General features: G+C 36.5%; 1 protein-coding gene across 2 annotated transcripts in view; it reads left to right on the top strand.

Moving 5' to 3' along the window:
- ZFR (zinc finger RNA binding protein) overlaps positions 1-21,467 on the top strand; it is a 47,812-nt gene that overhangs the window by 2,289 nt on the left and 24,056 nt on the right. The window contains exons 3-8 of one of the 2 annotated variants that reach the window (XM_082783413.1): positions 12,187-12,469; positions 14,982-15,126; positions 15,911-16,129; positions 17,411-17,658; positions 18,661-18,852; positions 20,969-21,257. In XM_082783413.1, the coding sequence (XP_082639539.1) occupies positions 12,187-12,469; positions 14,982-15,126; positions 15,911-16,129; positions 17,411-17,658; positions 18,661-18,852; positions 20,969-21,257 (1,376 nt within the window). Of the gene's footprint in view, positions 1-12,186; positions 12,470-14,981; positions 15,127-15,910; positions 16,130-17,410; positions 17,659-18,660; positions 18,853-20,968; positions 21,270-21,467 lie in introns of both variants that reach the window. The other variant, XM_082783412.1, reaches the window with a different exon arrangement.

Raw genomic sequence — 21,467 nt, 5'->3', positions numbered from 1 at the left:
AAAACTGATCAAAAGATGGTTTTTCCCCTTTCCTACCACAAGTATATCAGTAAGACTTTGTGTCCTATAAATGGTTTGAATGTGTACTGTGTCTGAAAGTGATGAGACACAGCAACCAGTATTAAAGCAGTCCTTTCTTGAGAGAAATTGAATACTTTGATCAAAAACCACAGAAATCACTTGGAGCAGCTGAAAGGGGGTCTTAGATTCATAAAGCAGATTTGACAGGTCCTTAGTGGCTTATTTACTGAGTGCTACAAAATGTATATTCTACTCTAGTATGTTTTAGGTAGAGATAGAGGCCATCAGGGAAAGATAATTGAAGATGTAATATTGCAAAATGCTCTTTAAGCTTGTTACCAGTATTCAAAGTATCACAATATATAAAAATACTAAAATTCCTGCCTTATCAGAAACCAGGATTGTAGGGAATACGGATGAATGTTTATCTGCTAGCTAACACACAGGTGGGCCTCATAAATCCACAGAAGACTTCTGGCCACAAAAGTAGTCTGTGGATTTAAAAAAGTTGATCAAAATAACAGGTGGTTTAGGAGGGAAAATCAGACACTTGCAACTGCGGACTTTGTTCTTTTTATTCTTTTTTGTTATAAGCCAGTTACAAGTTGTCCTATATCTGACCCTTCCCAGCTCTTGCTGCACTCCCAGCTCTTGTTGCACCCCCAGCCTGCCCGTTGGCAGGACAGAGTGAGAAGCTGAAACGTCCTCAGTGTAAGCACTGCTCTGCAACAATTAAAACATAAGCATGTTATTGGCACTCTTCTCATACTAAGCCAAAACGTAGCATCCTACTAGCTACTAGGAGGAAAATTAACTCTGTTCTAACTGAAACCAGGACTTAAGTTTTACTGCTCTGGCTTTTATAGAAAGTAACAGAAATGTTCATAATAAACATGATTAGTCACATTTTTGGTTTCTCTCTTGACAAAATGGCTGTCAAAAATTCTGGTGCATTGGGAGGACTTCAGGATACGACTTTAAAGGGAGTATCAGTGCTTCTTTATGATGATTTGTAGAATCTTGTTCAGCACTTCAGCTAAGTGCAAAAAAGTCTTTGCAGTTCTTTGTAGGATATAGGCCTTTCTTGGAATATCTCAAAGTGCAAAACCGTTAAATTTTCTGTTGAAAACATGCAGATGGGAATAAAAAGAACTTTGCATCAGAAAGTAGAGGGTCTAAGTAGTTTCTGAGATACAGTTTCAGAGGAGAAAATCTGACATACTAATTGATAGTTGAAAGGTGTTTGCAGCAGAGGTTTTCTGTACTTAATTGCAGGCTCATAGATGACCGGTATGAAGCCTGTTGGAATTCTTTTTTCTCAAAATGTTAAGTCTGATTCACATTAATGGTAGTGAAGACACAACGTATTAAAAGCGTTGGGCTCAAGGAGGTGGCTTCTTAATGTCAAGAAATGAAAAGATGATGAAGCTATTATTGACATAGAAATCACTGCATGTCTTCCTGTGATTCTGGGTTGTTTGTGGCCATGGTGGATCATTTAAATATTGTCTCATCCTTCGTGTGCTGAGTGAATGATCAGTAGCTGCACATATGTTAGATCTTGGGTTTGGGAGATTCATGAGCAGAGTGTTCAGGAGTTGATAACATGTTTACTGTTTAGACATGTAAGCAGTATAGCTCCTGAATTGGCTAGATAAGAAAGGGAATAGATGTCTTTTTTATTTGTTCATAAATATTAGTTTTCATAAAGTACATCTGAAATCTTACCTCATTTCATACTTAATCAAAGGCAGCAAAAGAGCTAAGTGCCCTTTAAACCTATAAATAATGGATTAGAAGCATTCTTGTTCCTTTCAATGTTGTTACTGCATAAAATTTCCTGCTGCCCGCTTCATTTAGAATTCTTCTGTGAACTGCACAGTAACAATATCATGACTTAATGAGAGAAGAATCAGATTATGCAAATACCCATACAGGAAATTTCTCTGAATATTGGAATAGCTTTACAATTTGTACTTTCTGCTGATGGTGGTATTACGACCTAAAGTTATAAATCTGCGTGCAGTGCAAAACTCATCTGTTATTTTTTTCAGTATCTGTTCTAATCTATTTAGGAGTCTGAAATAAATGTGTAATTTGGTGATACCACTATTCTTCTCTTGTGTGTGTGCACATTGTAGCTCACATGAACCACTGTGTGTCTTTGGTTTGAAATGAAGAGCTTAGTATTGGCTTGTCTTTCACATGTAAAAAAAAAAAAAACAAAAAACAAAAAAACAAGGCATTCTTATTTTGATGCTGCAGAGTCATTGTTACACTTTTATTTTAAAGTTGGCTGATTAAAATATGGGGATGCTGGTGGAAAGATGAGAGCATTGAGAAACATTTGGATAGAGAAGTAAGCTTTTCTTTGCTTGCAAATGTAATGGTCTCATTTAATCAACCTCGCGTTAAAATTTTGGTTTCAAGAAGATAGAGTAACTATTTGAATTTCATCTTAGTGATGTTCTTACCAAGGCTTTGCTGTAATGAGACAGGTCATAGATGGGAGACCCTTGGGTAGTTAGGAGTGATTTGTTAACTTCAAATTGCTCTCAAGTAACGTGAATATTGTACATTCAATATTGCAAGGTGTAACACATAAGGGCAAAGGAAGCTGCTTGGGTCCAGAGCAAATCATGACACTTGTGAGTTTAGGTTAACATGCAGTCTTCTAGGCAGCCATATGGAAGTGAATTCTTACAGTTCTAGCTCGTGTGGCATTCAGGTGCTGTGCTTAAAATGAATGGGGAACAAAAGTAATCATAATTTTATCACAGGATGAACCTACTTATATCAGATAGAAAGCATTTACAATTTTTACAATCTGTGAATTTTATGACCCTTGCTGCTCTGAGTTGCATCACATCTTAAAGGATGTGCACTTTTAGTGAAATGAACTTCTTGATATGATCAAGGTGCCTGTATTGCTGATTCTCCTTTGCTCAATCTATGGTAGTCTTAAACCTGCTATTCCATCTTGCTTAATGTATACAAGAAGTGTCCAATAAGCTACTGCTGTTTATGCAAAGATTTTGGTAGACTTGTTTCCAAACCAGTGAAGTGCCACCCTCAAGTGAGATGTGCCAACATTACTAAGGCAATATGGAGCTCTGGTTCTGTTAGTGTGGGCTGTGTGCCAGTTCTGCAGTTGACTATTGACAGGGAGGTGGTGGTGCTTGGGGAGGAAAGGTGCCTCAGTAATAAGAGAAAACTTTGTCGTTTGTAAGACTGAAGTCTGACAATGAAGTGAAATTTGCAAAAGGCTTGTGACTTTAAGAACCAAGAGCTTGGGGAAACTTTTCAGTTGATTCTAAAGTCTTTCGTAGTTGTAACCTCAAAATAGATTGATTGTAACTCTGAGGTGTTAAATTTTTTGTAAAGTTTGTCTGTCACCAGGTAGGGTGAAGTGCAGTTGCATTATTGGTACCTAGAAAAGCAAAGTAGCAGCTAAAAGCAGGAAATATAGAGTGCTTTGAGAATTAAATACATTTTTCCATACTATTGAAGTTTCTATCATCTAATAGAGAATTTGCCAATTTTAGTGTATCTTTTTCTGACAGGGAAAATGTTAGTAGTTGATATTTTTTCAGGCAGATGTGACATCTTGAGCTCAGTTCTTCTGTTGTGCTATCATTGTGAACGTGGCTGTTAACTAGACTTGAAGAAAAGTAATGTTTTGATAATGAAGAAAGCAATATAGGGATGAGCCGTCTGTTGTGTGCAACTGAGTGTGGGGGTGGTAGATACAGAGTGTATATTGCATCACTGTTGTAGATGCTTGCAGCTATGGTCAGAGGTACAGAGAGAAGAAACATCTGATTTGATTGGCTTAAGAAGGTGGTGAGAATGAGTGTGAAGATTAAATGGTAAAGGTATATTAAAAGCATGAGCATATTCATCTTTGAGATGAATTATTGATAGCATATGATTTAGCTATGCAGTTGCAGTCAGTACTTTTTGTAATAGAATGATACAAAGATGTTTTTAGAAACAAGGAAGAGGAAGAGAAAGTTAAAATTGCTATAAGGAAATGTCTTCTTCAGGTCATGTGTAGTTGGACTGTAGAATGCATTACCAGAAGCTGCTAAAATTTAACAGGATTCAAGAGAGTTGTACACTTGCATACCTTCATGTCTCCGTTTGGATTCTTTGTGAATTGCATTACAATCAATATTCTGTTCACAGAATTGTGATAATAGGAAGTAATAAATTTTGTTGAAGTAATAAAAAAATTATATTAAATCTTCATTAAAGTTTGATGCTTACATTGAGTGACAGGCTACAGAAAAACAGAAGTCTCTTCTAAAATACAAACTAACTTACTGTAACTGAATATCTTATTTCAGCATTTTATGCTGTTTATCGTTCAGGAGAAAAATGTTTAGTATTTTTCACTCTGCCCAAGTTTCATTAACACATCTGAAACTTCATCTGACCAGTTAATTCAGTAGTACCACTTTATCCATTTCTCTGTAGAAGCAGCAGGTTGTAGCGCTTCATGCAGTTTTTGCAGAGTTAGGTCGTACTCATTTCAATCTTGATGTCATTGAAAGAAAAAACTGCAGAATTATATTTTTAGACAGACATTTTCTATTCTGCTATTGATAGAATAGTCTATGAAACTTTGAAAAATCCCACAGTTGGGTCTCAATAAGTACAGTTTCCTTAATATTAAAATATTTGAAGAGGTTGGAATTTTCAAGAAATAAAGTTTATTTTTTGTCTTAAGTTCTAGATATTTGTATTTTTAAAATTATGTTTGAGTAGCTCAAATGTTGTGCTAAGATGTCATGTAAATGACTTATTTAAATGAAAAAATATGCAAGAAACATAGTGAAGTTGTTGTTTCTGAGGAAGCTTGTAATTTGGGTTGAGACAATTGGTTTTAGATTTACTCTAAAATCTCTGTCCAAATAGCACTCTTCAGAACGCTAAAAATGAAAATACAAGAATGTCCTTTGCCTCTAGGAAGAGTTTTCAATGCTCTAAACCAAGCTGGAATAGCAGCAGAGTTGAAATTTATGTATTGGTTGTTAGTACACATGCATAGGAGATCAGCATTTTTATATTCTATGGTCTTATGTGCATGTGAGCTGTAATTCATTTTTAAGTTAAATAAGTTTGTGTGGTGAAACGCAAGGCTTATAGGGAGCCTTTTTTGTAATATTCTTTGTTACCTTTCACATGCTGAATACCCTGTGTAGAAATTCTGTGTTCTTTTGAAAGTTAATTCCTCTGGCAATAATAGCAAAAAGTACCATATTAAGTTTCTTAATGCATGGCTTGCTCCACAGATGTCCTAATGAGGAAAATAAAGTATCTTATAATCTCAAGTCACCTGAAGTTATCTGGTAAAACAGACAGCATTATATCCACGTGTTACATTTGCTTGATATTAATAATAATAATAATAATAATAAAAAGAAATAAAGCATTAAATAAATAAAGCTTTCTACTTTCAGTGTAATTTTTTAGCAAAGCCTCAATTATTTTTAATAGAAAAGGCCAATATCTGGAAACGGGCAAAAGCAAAGTGTACTCCAGAGGAGGATTTAGTATTTGTTTCTTAAATTCAAGTGCTCTTAGTTCTCTGTCATTGTTAGGAAGATAAATCACAGGAAATCCAAGCCTTCCATCAGTGTTCATTTACAAAAATAACTAACAAGAGGGGTGGGGGTTCTGCTGTATTAGATCTAACAGTTAAAAGTTCCCATCTAAGCTTGTTTTTTGTGGAAGGATACTACTCACTTGCCAATCTTTATTATATAGCTGTTTAAACTAGACAAACTTTTATTATTTTGGAACTGGACAATAATGTTTTGCTAAGTGGACACCAGTTCTTCATTAATTGCTATTGATCAGCAACATCTGCTTCCTGGCTAGCTTGTGATCTACAATAATTTGAAGTGTTCTACCATCATGTGGAGAAAGGAATAAGGACTTTCAAAATGGGGGAAAAAAAAAAAAACACTTCTAGAGACCATATTTCTTCTTCTATATCAAAAACACTGCTGCAGTTTCCTTGGTGAAGATTTTTGTGCAGCACAGAAGAGGCTTTGAATCATTTCTTGAATATACCTACAAGCACACTTTTTTATTTTTTTAAGCTATACTATAGCTTAGCGGATTTCACAGTGTAGAATTGGGCCCTCATAACTCTTCGATGCCTCTGTGTTTTGGAATGGGTCCAGTCTTGTTTAACATCTTCCTTCCCAATCTGGACAATGGGGTAGAGTACATCCTCAGTAAATGTGCAGGTGATACAAACTGGAGGAGTGGTCTACTCACCAGAGGACCATGCAGCCATCCAGAGGGACCTCAACAGCCTGGAGATGTGGGCTGACAAGGATTTGATGGAGTTCAACAAGAAGAATCACAAAGTCCTGCTGGGGGGCAATTCTGCAGAAAAGGACCTAGAGGTCCTGGTGGACATGAGTCAGCAGCATGAGTTGAACACGAGTGAGCAACGTGCCCTTGCTGTGAAGAAGGCTAATGGAGTTCTTGGCTGCATTAGGCAAAGTCTTGCTAGCAAGTCAGGAGAAGATGATCCTTCCCCTTTATTTAGTGTTGGTGTGGCTACACCTTGAGTACTGTGCCTGGGTGGTTCTTCACTCCTCAGTACATGAGAGGCATGGACATACTGAAAAGAACCCAACTGAGGGCAACCGTGGTGGGCCACCAAGATGAAGGAGGTTCCCTCTGAGCATCAGAAAGCACTTCTCTGCGGTGCGGGTGACAGCACTGGCACAGGTTGCCCAGAGAGGTTGTGGAGTTTCTCTCCTTGGTGGTCTTCACATCTGGACAGCTGGGCATCCTGCTCTGGGTGTCCTAGCTTGGGCAGAGGTTTAGACCACATGTCCTCCAGAGGTCCCTTCCAACCTCAGCCATTCTGGGATTCTTAAAATTTTAACATGGAAAAGTTTTCTATGTTACACAGGTTGAGAATCACAGATCTGGGTATACACAATACCAAATGCTGATACTAACACTGCAGCTACAGTCATGGTCTTAAGTCCAGCTTGCAAAGTATAAAAGCAAAACATGCATCTATCTTGGGAAAACTTTCTTTGACTTCGTGAAAGAAGTTTCGTACAGCACACAGCAATATGGACAAGGCTAACTTCTGCAGTGGCCTTAGCTCTGGGATGAATTCTGCAAGATTGCAGGACAGTGCATCCCTTTACCCTTCAGAATATCAAGTTGATACGGGGTTGGAGTTTAGTGTGGAAAAAGATGTATGGTCACAGCTCATTGCAGAGAGTCTTATCTAGGAGGTCTAATGTCATGGTATTTCATATGTGGTACTTTTTCCCTGATACTAACACATCAGAAAGATTTTATTAGTATTTTCCAACATTAATGCCAGTAGAAAGTAGTATAGATGTTCTTCAAAGATTGAGTCAATGATTATTTTTTTTTTTCATACAAAAAATACTTTTCTCACTCACTGTAGTCCAATAATTATGAATGTAGATTTCATTCTCAATCTCGAGGTTTCTTAGGTATGTTATGGAAGATAAGAGCAAACTAGGTATAGTGTGGGGTGTAAAATTTGAAAAGAAGCAGATTTATGTGGCAGTAATGAGCAAAGAGCATGGGGAAATACAAATATGCATAGTAGCAGTTTAGGGCAGGAAGGGAAAGACAGTAAATTCAGTATGGTGCTGGAAATGACATTAAAGTTGACTGAAATTGACTGGAGCAGGCGACTTTAGCACTAAGTGTAGACTGTAAACTGGCTGTGGCTGGGATAGTGAAAATAAAGTGAAATCTGAACTGGAAGATTCTTACTAATTAATGTGCATTGTTCCTAGAATAGAGAAATGGAAGTGAGCTTGTTGGTGGGGAAGCACTGTTGCTGTTAAAATCAGCTAAAGAAATAGGTTGGCATGAATTGAAAATATTTTTTGAATTAAAATTCCTTTTAAAATTCTTTAAAGTCCTTTACTAATAACTTAAATAATTATGTTTATTTTGATTTTGTTCTTAGAGTAAGCTAAAACACTGTAAGAATTGTAATATGAAGTTACCTTGAATTGAGTGGTCACAAGCTGGATTTGCTTTAAGTAAATGTTCATCTAGCACTCCTTTGCTTTCCTGGAAATAATCAGAAATTGACTAGAGAAAACCCTGAGAAACATAATTAAACTTCAAAAATATCTGTGCTTTGAGTGTAGAATTAGCAGAGATGATTTCCGAAGGTTTGTTTCAATCTGAATTATTTAGTGTTTTTAAGCTTTGCCCATTTAGTGAAGTCAGTTGGTCTCAGTGAAACTCCAAATTCAGAGATGCTTATAAGGACGTGAGAATTTGTTTTGGGCAAGAAAAGATTTGACCTGCACAGAAAACTGGCTAGGTTAACAGAGCATTGAATTTGTTTGTGTTAGCTGTGCTGCAGTAATTGTGTGCATGTTCTTAGCACATAGAACATACGGAGGAATTTAGTTCAACTTTTTCCCACTGTGTTGGATGATTAAGCTAAACTGAATTACTTTCTTTGTTGTGTTGAAGAACACGCACGTGTTTTGTTACCATAGCTCAGCTGGCATATTCATTGTTGCTCTAATAACTTGATCACATGCCCAAGTCTTTGGGTCTTGTTTATTGGGACTAAGTTGAAATACTTGATGAGGTGCAGTATGGAAAACTATTACTTAATGTAGAGATTAATAAAATAATTGTAGAGACGTGCTGGTAGGGGTGGTTATTAGAAGAGTGATCGTCAAATAGGAATAATTACACCGGAGTTATCCACGGTTTGGTTGATTGTTATTTAGTATTTACTTTAGTATGGCATGTCATCTTAGAGTTTGACGTGAGGGAAGTAATGTCAATACGTGGGTAGCTTTACAAGAAGCTTATTTGAGAAAGCCAGACTGGGAAGAAAGCAGTAGCTAGCAAGCACAGCTGAACCTTCATCTGAATTGATGCCATGCATAGCCACAAAAGATGAGTAGGTAGTAAATAGGTGCAAAGATGCATTGCAAGAAAGACAGGTAGAACAGGGGGTCTGACCAAATAGTCTGAGAGGAGTTAAGTTGTGTGATGAGACGCTTGTCCCTGAACAAGGATAAAACCTCATGTAAGTCAAGTGACAAAGTTGGCAGAAAAATCGTTAAATACAGGTATAATTACATGGAAGAGTCTGGTCATCTTAAGTGTTAAAGGTTTTCAGTAAGGACCTGAGGAGAAAAAGGAAGCCTGTACATTTGGAAATGATTGTGTGAACTTCTGTAACGATGAGTAGTTCTTTCAAAAAGGAAGAAGCAGCCAGTTCTAGAATATTTTTCTTGTAATCTTGCAAACTCGATCACTAGCTCTGCATGTTGTTGCAGAAGCGAGGGGAACAGGTTTGCTAAAGTAAAAATGGTGATAGAACTGTACTGGCCTTAGAAATCAAATGATTGGGGCTGTTAATTCTATACCATGATAAGGAAATTTAATACAAAAATAACAAAAAAGTAAGACTGAGTAGAATCTTGTTAATATTACCATCACAATCTCTTTACACTGTTGAATACAGAAAACTTGCAGGTAGCTTTAATCATGTATTTCTGAGAATAAAAGCATTTTCTTTGATAAACCGGCTGATAGTGTTACCACATAATGTGGTGTGAGCACTGTAGTGCTGTTACTAGGACAAGGGGGATTGGCCTCGACTTGCACCAGGGGAGGTTCAGGTTGGCAATGAGGAGACATTTCTTCTCAGAAAGAGCAGTCAGGCACTGGGACGGGTTGCCCAGGGAGGTGGTGGCGTCACCGTCCCTGGGGGTGCTCAAGGAAAGGTTGGACGTGGTGCTTAGGGACATGTGGGTGACATTGGGGGTAGGGAGATGGTGGGACCAGGTGGTCTTGGAGGTCTTTTTGAACCCTAATGATTCTGTGATACTATTTTGTGATAGCAATTTGGGCATGATTTCATGAAACTAGAATTTTGCTTCCTTGGCAGGCCCCTTTCTTGTCTCCCCCTCCAAGTTGTTTTTTTTTTTCCATACATATGCCTCATGTCAGTTCTGGCAGTCAGACTGCTCTGTGAGCTCCAATGTTTCTAACCATTCTACCATGTCAGAAACTGGGCCAAGGGGAAAAAAAAAAAAAAATCTTGTACTTTTCTGCTAGAGTAATGAACAGCAGAACTAGCTCAAGGGATGGAATATGGCACGGCCAGATCCAGAATATGGGAGGAGGGAAGAGCGAGAATGAGGCTGGGGTGGAGCAAGACTGACCCTTCGTTGTCAGTATTGGACTGTTGATGAGTTCAGGTGAAGTCCAAGTGAAAGTGTAAGGCTGCCTGTTTTCCAAATGTAATACAATTACCTCAGAACTTGTGAATATTTTACACTTCTGTGCTGCTACGTACATAGATACTGCAGCCTAATTTTATAGATTATCATTCACTTTTACTATCTTAAAATAGTCTTCATGAGTGTTCTGACACAGTCTGATTTCTGACCATATGCTTACAAAACAAAGGCCCTACCTATGTAGATCAGGTAGGAGAAATTGTTTCAAGCGGTGGTAGGAGCTACACCAAAGTATTTTAGGTCTTACCCTTCCACTGTTAATGCTAAGAAGCTGAAAATAAAATGAAATATAATTGTGAGTACAACCCACAGCTGCGTTGAATTTGGATGTACTGTAAATGGTCTTTTAACAAATGAAATGTCAGGGGACTATGGTGGAAAGAAGGTAGAGTCCAGACATGGAAGTCCAGTAGTAATAAAATTTTCTCAGTGTGTTTCTGCCATAAAAATGGCTTTTTAATATGTTAAAATCAATGTGTTCTGCTCTAATTGAATGACAGTTTTATTTTATTTTTAATTACTAAACACAAGGGAGTTATGGAAATCTTTTTAGCAAAAATTTCTACAGCACAAACATGCTTTGTTTCTGGTAGTTATGTCAGGGAGAATATTGCTGTCTTTTGGAAAAACTGTTGTGACTTTTTGTTCTTTCTGGTTTTGAATATAACCATTTTTCAATTCCACTTTGTCACTGGTTTTCTTTCAAGTGAATATAGTTTCTATTTTATTTAAAATAGTGGCTATTATCCCCTCGATGGACATGAAATTGAGTTTGAATTAGCTTGTAGTAGTTCTATGGAGATGTAAAACCCCATATAGATTCTTAAGTATTATTGGACTGTACTAGAAGCGTACAAAAAATCAGAATAACCACTGAATCCCCATTTCATATCGTTGTTCCAGATAATGATATTTTGCCCAATTTGTTTTATTTGTTTAAAAAGCAAAAGCACTATTGTAAGCTTTCAATCGTAATGGGTACAGAAGTAAGTAACATCAATTTCTGTTAAAATAATTAAACCTATTATTAATTTTCTGTTTCCACAGTTAGTAATTACTCATTCTTAGTAAATAGAGGCACATTAATGTCCTACCTGCAAATATTAGAAAGGCACATTAGGCACAGCGTGTGCCTGGAAGATTGCCAGAACTCTGGTGGCAGTCTTCTTGCTTGATTTGGCTGTCTTTTGATGATGCTTCATGTGGTGAGGCAGTGTATTCCTGTGCAAGTGTGGCCAGTATTTTATAATTCTAAACTTTAGTGGGAAGAGCCTGATGTTAGAGGTATGTTTTGAAGTGTGTCTGCCTTAACTTTTAGAGTTCTGAGCTAATTTTCATGGAAGTCTTTAAAAGCTCATACCTTTAATATGATTTACTGAAAAACTTTTCATTTACTGTGCAAGTGCAGGTCAATAATGAGCCTTAGAAAATAAAAGTAGTATTTTTCTTAATTTGACAGGTGGTTTTATTGAAGAACTAATGAAGCACTTATAAACTTGTCAGATATTAAAAGATAATGGTTTAAAACATTGAGTGAAAGACTTCTGTTCCACTGCTTCAGAAAAAAAACAACCACAAAACCAACCCACAAACCTTCTCTAAGAAGAAAGTAATCAGCCACTTGATACTTCTATATCCACAGAAACTTCAAAATAATATACTGTTGTTTATTTTTTTTTGAGAGAGTGGAAAAGAGGTAATACTAGCCATTGAAGTGTATACATAGGTAGATAGCCATTCCTGTTTTGTTTGTAGAACAGACAAGTATTGATCAAATCCAGGATTTTGAAATGTTTACGTGTGATCTTAATATGTTGAATTAATCTAATTATTTACTTACTGTCTTTCTCCCGTGTAGCCAGCAGCCTGCTTCGGGTGTAGCCTATTCCCATCCAACCACAGTTGCTAGCTACACTGTCCACCAAGCCCCAGTCGCTGCTCACACGGTTACTGCAGCCTATGCCCCAGCAGCAGCTACAGTTGCAGTAGCCAGGCCTGCTCCAGTAGCTGTCGCAGCTGCTGCAACAGCTGCTGCATATGGAGGCTACCCAACAGCACACACAGCTACAGATTATGGTTACACACAGAGGCAACAAGAAGCTCCACCACCCCCACCTCCTGTCACTACACAGAATTACCAGGTATGTTAAAAAAAAAATACTCTGTTTAATGGTTTTTAATGGTTTTTAAATTACATGTTAAAAAATAGTTTTTAAATTACATGTTAAAAAGAAGAGGCCTGTGATGAAGAGAATGTGATGGTATTTGTATTTTTTTTTCCTTCTGTGAATCACAGCATGAATACAACACAAATTACTCAGCAACTAAAATTGATTGTGTGAAGTGACTGCAGTCTCGTGGCCCACATAGAGAATTATCAGCAGTACTACTGTGAGATCTAAGACGTTCACACAATAGTGAACTGACATTTACCTCCAAGTGATTTTGTGAACTGCTGCTGAGAAAAGTAGTGCTGTCTTGGCTAGCCTAAATGTTCAAGTAGCATGTGTTAAATTAGGTCATGGAACTGACTTAGCTGACAGAAATGTTTCAATAAAATTTTTCAGTGGGAGGTAGAAATTGTTGTCTCATCAGATTCTTGGGTGCCACAGGAGTTGCAGCAGCAAACATAAGAGGACAGAAGATTGCCATAGGAGAGAAAGCACCCTTTTTCCTCTCTGCACTAGCGAGGTCACTGCCTAACCTTGTGTGACTACAGACTGCCACAAAAAGGAACTGTTTCTCTATTTTCATTTTTCCCGGTTTTCTGTTGACACTTCCTTGTGTTGAGTCCAGAAGTTGTCAGCACTCAGGTGGGTCAGTTCAGGAAAAGGATCCCGTAGAAAAATAACCAATGAAAAAAGGAGGATCTTTCCATGGGATTGATAAGCTGAGTTAAATCTGTTTGCCTCTGCACAGTTACGATGTCAGTGCAAGAGGTAAAGGTGCGATGACACAAGGCTGTGAGGAGTGGTTTATTGGTACCTCAAATAATTTCCCATTCTTGCAGTGGCTTAAACGTAGTATGACAGCATCCTGTTACTGAATCATATTCCTCCTCAGTTAACGAATAAATAAACATGCAGTATAAATCAGAATGCTTTATCAGTTTTGCAGCTGGAATAGTTCAGTCTGCAGAGGTCATCTTGGAACTTTATAACATACATGTTTACTCCTGTTCAGTTTTTAGAAGAGAGTTAGAAGTTGCAATTTTTCCTGTCTGTCTAGATTCACATAATACAGGTGTATAAGCACATCAATATCCTAGCTCATTGGTTTAGATAGGGCATTTTAGATGCAGAAAGAGTGGGGGTTTTACGTGGCCAGGTAGTTTTCCATTGGAAATGTGAGCTTGATTTGTATTTTTAACAGCGTTTTTTCTAGATTAGCATTAATTAGTCCACGTCTTCAGTGGATATCTCTAGGCTGGTGTGTTTATGCACAGGAATTTTATAAATTTTGTGACATGGCTCATTTAAAATTTGCATTTACTAATGAGGCAGAGGATGTTGAAATAGTATGTCCCATGTAATATCTCCTTAAGATATTAGTTATAAAATTATCAAGGCGTTATATAAATTCTAATTAGTAGTTTTGTTTGTTTAAAAGGATGGTAGTGTTGTTCTGTGTTATCAGTTTTTTTTTGTCCAGTTTTCAGAATTTGTTAGATACAGTAATGCATTGTATGTAACCTAGGAGTCCTTCCAGTTGGGTGTATACTCACAAGGTCGTTAAGGTAGTCAGTTACAAGATATATTCAGACAGATAAGAGGGTCACCTAAATTAAAGAGAAAAACAATTCCATTTTATGGAGTTGGATGGAAGAGAGTATTGTTATATTTCTTGGAAATTTCATGTGTCAGTAGACTTCAGCTAACGTAGTTCATGTGTTGCTACCCACTAGTCAGTCGGTTAGTCACACTTTACCATAAATATGGTAAGGATGAGAAAATACACGTACATGTATATAGTGGTTTCCAGGGTCACCTCTTCCAAGCTTACTTACCATCTTCTTAGTTTTGGCCATGTTGAATGGACTATTTGCCTTGCCCTTCTAGACTAGTTATGGTTCCCTCATGGAACAGTTGATATGTCAAAAAAAGAAGAAAGCTTGAAAAGTGTCACTTCCATATTCTAAAAAATACAACCAAGAAAAAATATTCTTGATTATGGGATTTTAAAGGCAAATATATGGTGATGTTTTTAACCATGTGACTTTTTTGTTTATGGAAATCACATTTTGTGGAGACCACAAAATTGTTGTTTTTTCCTTCATATACTTTAGGAATTTGATATAGTCCCTGTGAAAAAAACTACAGAAACTAGTTGCTTTTCAGTTACAAAAATAGTGTGGAAGGGAAAGTGATTTAGAAACGTGAGGTTAATTTCTATATTAAGTCTGAAATTACCAGGATTGTCTTTTGTATGGAACTATTTGTGAACAAATATAATAATTTAATTTCTTTAATGCATATATCTACATATATTGTCTCCATAAATATATATCTATTAAATATCTCCTTTAATATAGACTAGCAGGAAATATGTTTTGTTTTTTTTTTTGACACTCTAATGATCTTTATTACTCTAGATACCTTATTTTAAGGAGAAAATTACTATTTTCTTTTTTCTTTTTTTTTTTTTAATTTTTAGGATTCCTACTCATATGTTCGATCTACTGCCCCAGCTGTAGCTTATGACAGCAAACAATACTATCAACAGCCAACAGCAACTGCTGCGGCTGTGGCTGCTGCTGCCCAGCCTCAACCTTCAGTAGCTGAATCATACTACCAGACAGGTGGGTTGCATCCTTCCAGCTCCTGTCATTATATAGTATGGGTAATACATTAATGCCTTAAAAATATGTCTTTGAACATAACACATTACCTAGATTTTTTTGTTAGTTTTCTCATGTATTTCTCGCCAATATGTAGAAGTATACGCTGCATCTAGAACTTGAACGTTACTGGGACATTGCTGTAAGCAACTGTCTTTGTTTTCGATTGTTATTAAATGCACACAAAACATACTTCTAGGCAAACGCTATGCTGATTTGTCTAGAAAGTTTGCTGAACTAGGTACAAATAGTCAATGATGGGTTCGTATGATAATTTGGTTAGACTTTATTTGTAATTCTGTGGTTACTTAATGATATATGTAGTTCTTTAATTATTGGTATCATGGCTGCTACTAAGTGTATTTTTTTTTTTTTTTTTACATTAGTGAGAAGTAATATAAAGGTTTAGATGTTATTTGGCTGAGTATATTCCACTGAGTAAAACCACTGAATGAGAAGGTCATTTGAGAACGTGACAGCGTAGTAAAAATAAATAAATAAATCTGAGGCTTACTAATGTGACCTAAGACATAATTACACAGTTGTGTGTTACACAATTGCACAATATGTAACCATGACTGTTAAAGTAGTAATAATAGTAATAAAGGAACTAACCAAAAAAAACACCTCCCCTTGTTATATTTAATTCCCAGAATTATTAGGTATTAAGCATTACTTAATATGGTTTACACTGCATTCAACTAAAGCCTATCTAAGTTTGTATACTTCTGTTTTCTATATTTAGCTCCAAAAGCAGGATATAGCCAAGGGGCAACTCAATATACTCAAGCTCAACAAACGCGACAAGTGACAGCTATAAAACCTGCAACCCCAAGTCCAGCAACAACTACGTTTTCTATATATCCAGTATCCTCTACTGTGCAGCCAGTAGCAGCTGCAGCTACTGTTGTTCCATCCTATACTCAAAGTGCAACATACAGTACAACAGCGGTTACTTACTCTGGTAAGGGTTTTGCATATTATGCTGCTGGGATCTTTGCAATTGTTACAGAAGATTACAGGATTTAAATACTCTGAACATTTGTGTTCAATTACATCATAGTCTACTGAGAATTGTCAACCAGTTACATCAAAATGTTTTGCCAGTATAATGATTTATCTTTAAGAGTTTCGATGATCAAGTGTGCCTATTTTGTTACATGTGAAACTATAGAAAGTATTAGCAGTGGTATGTGCACCGTGTTCTGTGACTTGCTATAAGTTTTGGAGGGGAAATATGGGGGGTTCGAAAAAAATGAAGAGACACGTCCACACAAATAAAACCCAGGGAAACTGGAAGAGAGCATGATACTACCAAACAACAGAGAGGAGCAATCCAATATAAATCTTGTAATTTGGGGATGTATTGGCCCAAAATGGGGGGAGAATGGGTGCTAAAAAAATAACAAAAACACTTTCCTTTAAACCTTAGGGGTCCAAATCCTAGTTAAAGGTGAAAAGAAAATTAAGTTGTATGGCCAGATGGTGATCAACTGGCATGTTATAGCTACCTTGAAGTCTCTTGTTTTCTATTTAAAAAGGAATTTTAAAGGGACTTCATTGAAACAGAACTTGATCAGAGGATTAAAGTATTTGAACCAGTAGATGTAGAAAGTTTATGGGAAAACTGGCTCAAAGGTATGAAGGCCAATTTCCTTGATTTATTCAGCTTTTATACTAGAAATCAAGGAATGCATATGTCGAGTGTGCTGCAGAGGTTTTAGCAGACAAGCAGATTTGCACTAAAACAATTTAAATCACTGAAGTAGAATGTAATAGCACTAGCAATTCTGTCTTTTCTGTTCATTTTTTTCCCCTCCCTTTACATAATTTCTGTCCTCCTTTTAATTTTGTATCTTGAACAGTGAATCTGGTTCCAAAAGACCATTCCAATTGGCTTCGAGAAATACTTTATTCTTGTTACATCATACTCCGTCTTGCCAGATGTACCAGGAATTTTCATGTATTCTTTAGGGATGCTTTGATATATCCAGCAACATAACTGTGTGTCTGCAAGGACGACAAAAAATATATATATATATTCAAATATTCCCAATACAAGTAGTATGCTGTATATTTGTGTACTGTGAAACATCAAGAAAAACTTGGAATGTGTAATATGATATCAACAAATTGTTTATACCCAACACACTATTACGCAGCATGCTTGTAACTACTGTGTTATGTAATTGATACAATATGTACTGTACAGTGATGTAATATTTATTTTATTTTGATCTTTGAGGTACCTCTTATTCTGGCTATGAAGCTGCTGTGTATTCAGCTGCATCATCCTATTACCAGCAGCAGCAGCAGCAACAGAAACAGGCAGCGGCAGCAGCAGCTGCTGCTGCTGCAACAGCTGCTTGGACAGGGACCACCTTTACTAAAAAGGCACCATTCCAAAACAAGCAACTGAAACCAAAACAACCTCCCAAACCACCCCAGATCCACTACTGTGATGTTTGTAAGATCAGCTGTGCTGGACCACAGGTACCTGTATTATGTAATATTCTGCTATACGTTTTTGTTGTAATTTCTTCAGCTTAAAAAAATGACCCACTTTAGAACATTTGTTAAATTTTAAAGACCAATTCTGCAATTTTATTAAAGGAATAATTAATTAAATGAAAGCGTGTGCTATTACAGAGTTACTATGAGAAGACAAAAGATGCATCCTGTTAGCTTGTACAGCGAAGCTTCAACAATACTTTGAACTTCAGAAGTATTATAAACTATGAATTTTATTTGCTTGTTTAGCATAGCAAACGTCTTAGAAAATAAGTTTTTCAATATTACTCAATTATATACATTTTGTCAATGCTAAGCCTGAAAATTTGTTCTTCATTGTATTCCATCAATCCAGTTTAGTTTCACAGTGGGTAAAAGTGTGTAAAAAAGTACATACCAATTCACATAAGATCTGCGTGTGCTTGGCTCAACAGTTCTTTAAGTAAATATATCATTATTTCCCACCCTGTATCTCTCTAGGTTGCCATTGCTGTTATAGGAGCAAATATCAACTCCTGCATTTCATTTTCAGCACAGCTTTATGTGCTACCTTCTTTTGAATCAAACTGTTTTGCTCTCAGGATACGCTTAATTAGTGTAATCATGCAGGTTGAGGCAAATGCAAATTTGAGAATAATTCAATGCAATGCAGGAAACTGCAACTGAGATACAGTTTTCTGATCATCTCAAGTTTACAGTCACAGTATCTTTAGAACTGTACTTGATTGAGAAATTGAGCAGGTAGGGGAGGAAAACCCAGACTGTATTACTTCTAACAGTGGAATTCTGGTGGAGGAGAAGAAAATTTCTTGGTCTTACAAGTGGCCTGCTTATTCTTGAGAGCATGTCATATAAAATAAAGGTTCGGAGTAGGAAGTAGTTCTTATACAAAGCATGTATTTTATGTTACATTCTATGTGTATTCATTTGAAAGATGAACAAGCAGTACAAAGGTGGTTTACTGTGTATTATTTATTTAAACAGACTTACAAAGAACACTTAGAAGGCCAGAAACACAAAAAGAAAGAAGCGGCATTAAAAGCTTCCCAGAACACCAATAACAGCAGCACTTCTGCTCGTGGAACTCAGAATCAGTTGCGCTGTGAGCTTTGCGATGTGTCTTGTACAGGAGCAGATGCGTACGCTGCCCACATCCGTGGAGCCAAACACCAGAAAGTAAGAGCTTTCTTTGTTCTTATTACACAAGTCAGTTGTATATTTCCCCCCTCATCTTAGAGGGAAGAAAATGAGCAGAAATAATTTGAATAATTTTGTTTAAAAATGTTTAGTTCTGCTTTCTGTTTCAAATGTAACTTTAAGCTCACTATTAGAAGGGCATTTTGGGGAAAAGGGGGGAAAAATACTGTCACTGCATCAATGAGGAGGGAATGTATTAAGGAAAGGATGGAAATCATAGCATGAAGATGTAGAATAAGGTGGGGAAAAGAGTCAGTAAGTACATGCAGTGTCATGCTTGTCTTTGCTAACTCTTTCCAAAACTTTTCTTGGTAGCCAGCCTACGTGTTTGGTGCTGTGGAGTTCACAGTGTGCTTTGAAACACTGTAAGCTGAGTCAGTACCAAGGGACGGGACAATTACACATCACACCTTGGCATTTCTTGCTATCAAAATTCCTCTGTGGGAGCACAGAACAGTGCCCCACAATAGTAGACTTCATAATGAGTGTGTTTGGAGTACTTCAAGTAAGCATGCTTTCCCTGCTATCTGGGTGCAGATATGTAGGCGTGTTGGAATGAAGACTACAGGCTTCGCTGTGACCCTGTGACCTGTGTTTTGAATTTGGTCATACAATAGTAAATGGAATAGCACTGTAGTGTGTGTGTGTTTATATATTACAGATCTTTTTCATAATTTGAGCAAGATTGATGTCAGTAACATATACGGTGTTAATATTCAGCTTTTACAGCTCTTACCTTTCTATGTCAGTGGACTGTACAAAGTGGTATCAGTAACAACATTCCTATTAAAATAAAGAAATCTCACAGTGCATTTAAAAGTTTCCTCAATATCAGTTTTGTTACTGCAAGAACAAATACAATTTAGACTAGTCTAATGTTTTTTTCATAAATATGTTTAGCCATTATTTTTTTTTTGTGGTGTGCCCAGTAATTGGGTAGGTATATGGAGTGTGGTATATATTAACCTCATACATGTGGATGTTTCCCCGTAGATAGTCACTGTCTACTGCTAATTTAAGTTGTCATCTGTGTAAAACTGAAATCTCAAAGAAATCTCTTACTTTGACACACTATGAAGAATCCTGTACATTCTACTACAAAAGTCATTTTGAAGAGTTGCTTAAAGTTACAGTCTGTATTCCAGTGGAGAAAATATGATTTACTTTAAAAAGGAAAAAAAAAAAAAAAGAACAAAAAACTAAGTGTGTTTGTACTGTTGTATGCATATTATTGTCTACACATGTTTGTGTTAATGGTGTGTCTAGCAGATTTTTTTACTGCTACATTCAAATCTTTCCTAATCTTTAGCTTTCATTTTGCATGTTTGGTTTTTATGGACTGCTTGCATTTCTTTTTCAGGTGATGGTCAGCTGTTCCAAAAAAAAGCAATATTCTATCCTTAAGTACTAGACAGCTAGATATCCTTAAGCACTAAGATAGAAGTTATGACAAATCATGTGACTCTTTGCTTTCTATGAATTTTAAGAGCTCTAAAATACCTCTCACATCCTCCTTAGTTGCCTCTGTGGATGTGCTTAACGAGAAAAACAATTACTTTGTCTAAGGAATCTCTTTGGTTTTGCTAAGTAATTTGGCTGTTCTTTCAAAATGAATATACTTAAAAGATAGTGATCAAAAGAGAGAGAATCGTTGAATTTGATTTAAATAACTTTTACTTCTAAGGTGTATATTTGGAACCAAAGTAATTTAATTTACTGTGCTTTTTGAAGAAAAGAAAAAGCAACCAGGCAGCAGAACAGTGACATTAGAACAGTTTGAGCAAAATCCTTCCTTCAGTTTTATGGGCCTTTCAATTTATTGGCTTTCTCATCCACATAGCTTTTGGAGTAAATGCTGAATTTGCAATGGAAATAAGCAATCTGAGATGACACTTAACTATTTCCTTCTTACAGATGACAAAAACTTCTACGTGTTCTTTTTTTTTTTTTTTTTTTTTTGCCCAAATCACTTGATTTTTTTTTTTTTTTTGGCATCATATTAATGTTTGCATTACAGCTTCAATAACCTATAACAAGTTATTTTTTTTTCTGGTTGTCCCAGGAACATTATATGAATTTCTTTTTATTTTTATAGGTAGTAAAATTGCACACAAAACTTGGCAAACCCATTCCTTCAACTGAACCAAATGTGGTTACCCAGGCAACTTCCTCAACATCCACATCTGCTTCCAAACCAGCTGCATCTGCTTCAAATATAGCAACTAGCAGCAGTACTGTGAACTCCTCTGTTGCATCCTCTGCAGTGAAAATTCTTACTCCCATGACAAACACACCACTTAACACGGCGTCCAACAACAAAACAACTTCACCTGCTGCTAATATAGCTGTAAAGAAAATATCTACACCGAAAATAAACTTTGTTGGCAAGTACAGAAGTCAGTCTTTATTTTGAAACCTAACCTATTCCATATTTTTTTTTAAAGATCTTAGTGTAGCAAATGCAAATGTATTTAGTTAACCATGCATGACTAATAAATGATAGCTGAAGATAAAAATGCATATAAAAGTTTTGCTTCACAATTCATGGTGTTTCCTGACCTGTTGTCTCCACCTGACCTTTCCTGGAGGCTTCT

This window comes from Aythya marila, assembly GCF_965140915.1.
Source record: "Aythya marila genome assembly, chromosome: Z".
Classification (NCBI taxonomy): Eukaryota; Metazoa; Chordata; class Aves; order Anseriformes; family Anatidae; genus Aythya; species Aythya marila.
This window is presented reverse-complemented; position numbering and strand designations above follow the sequence as displayed.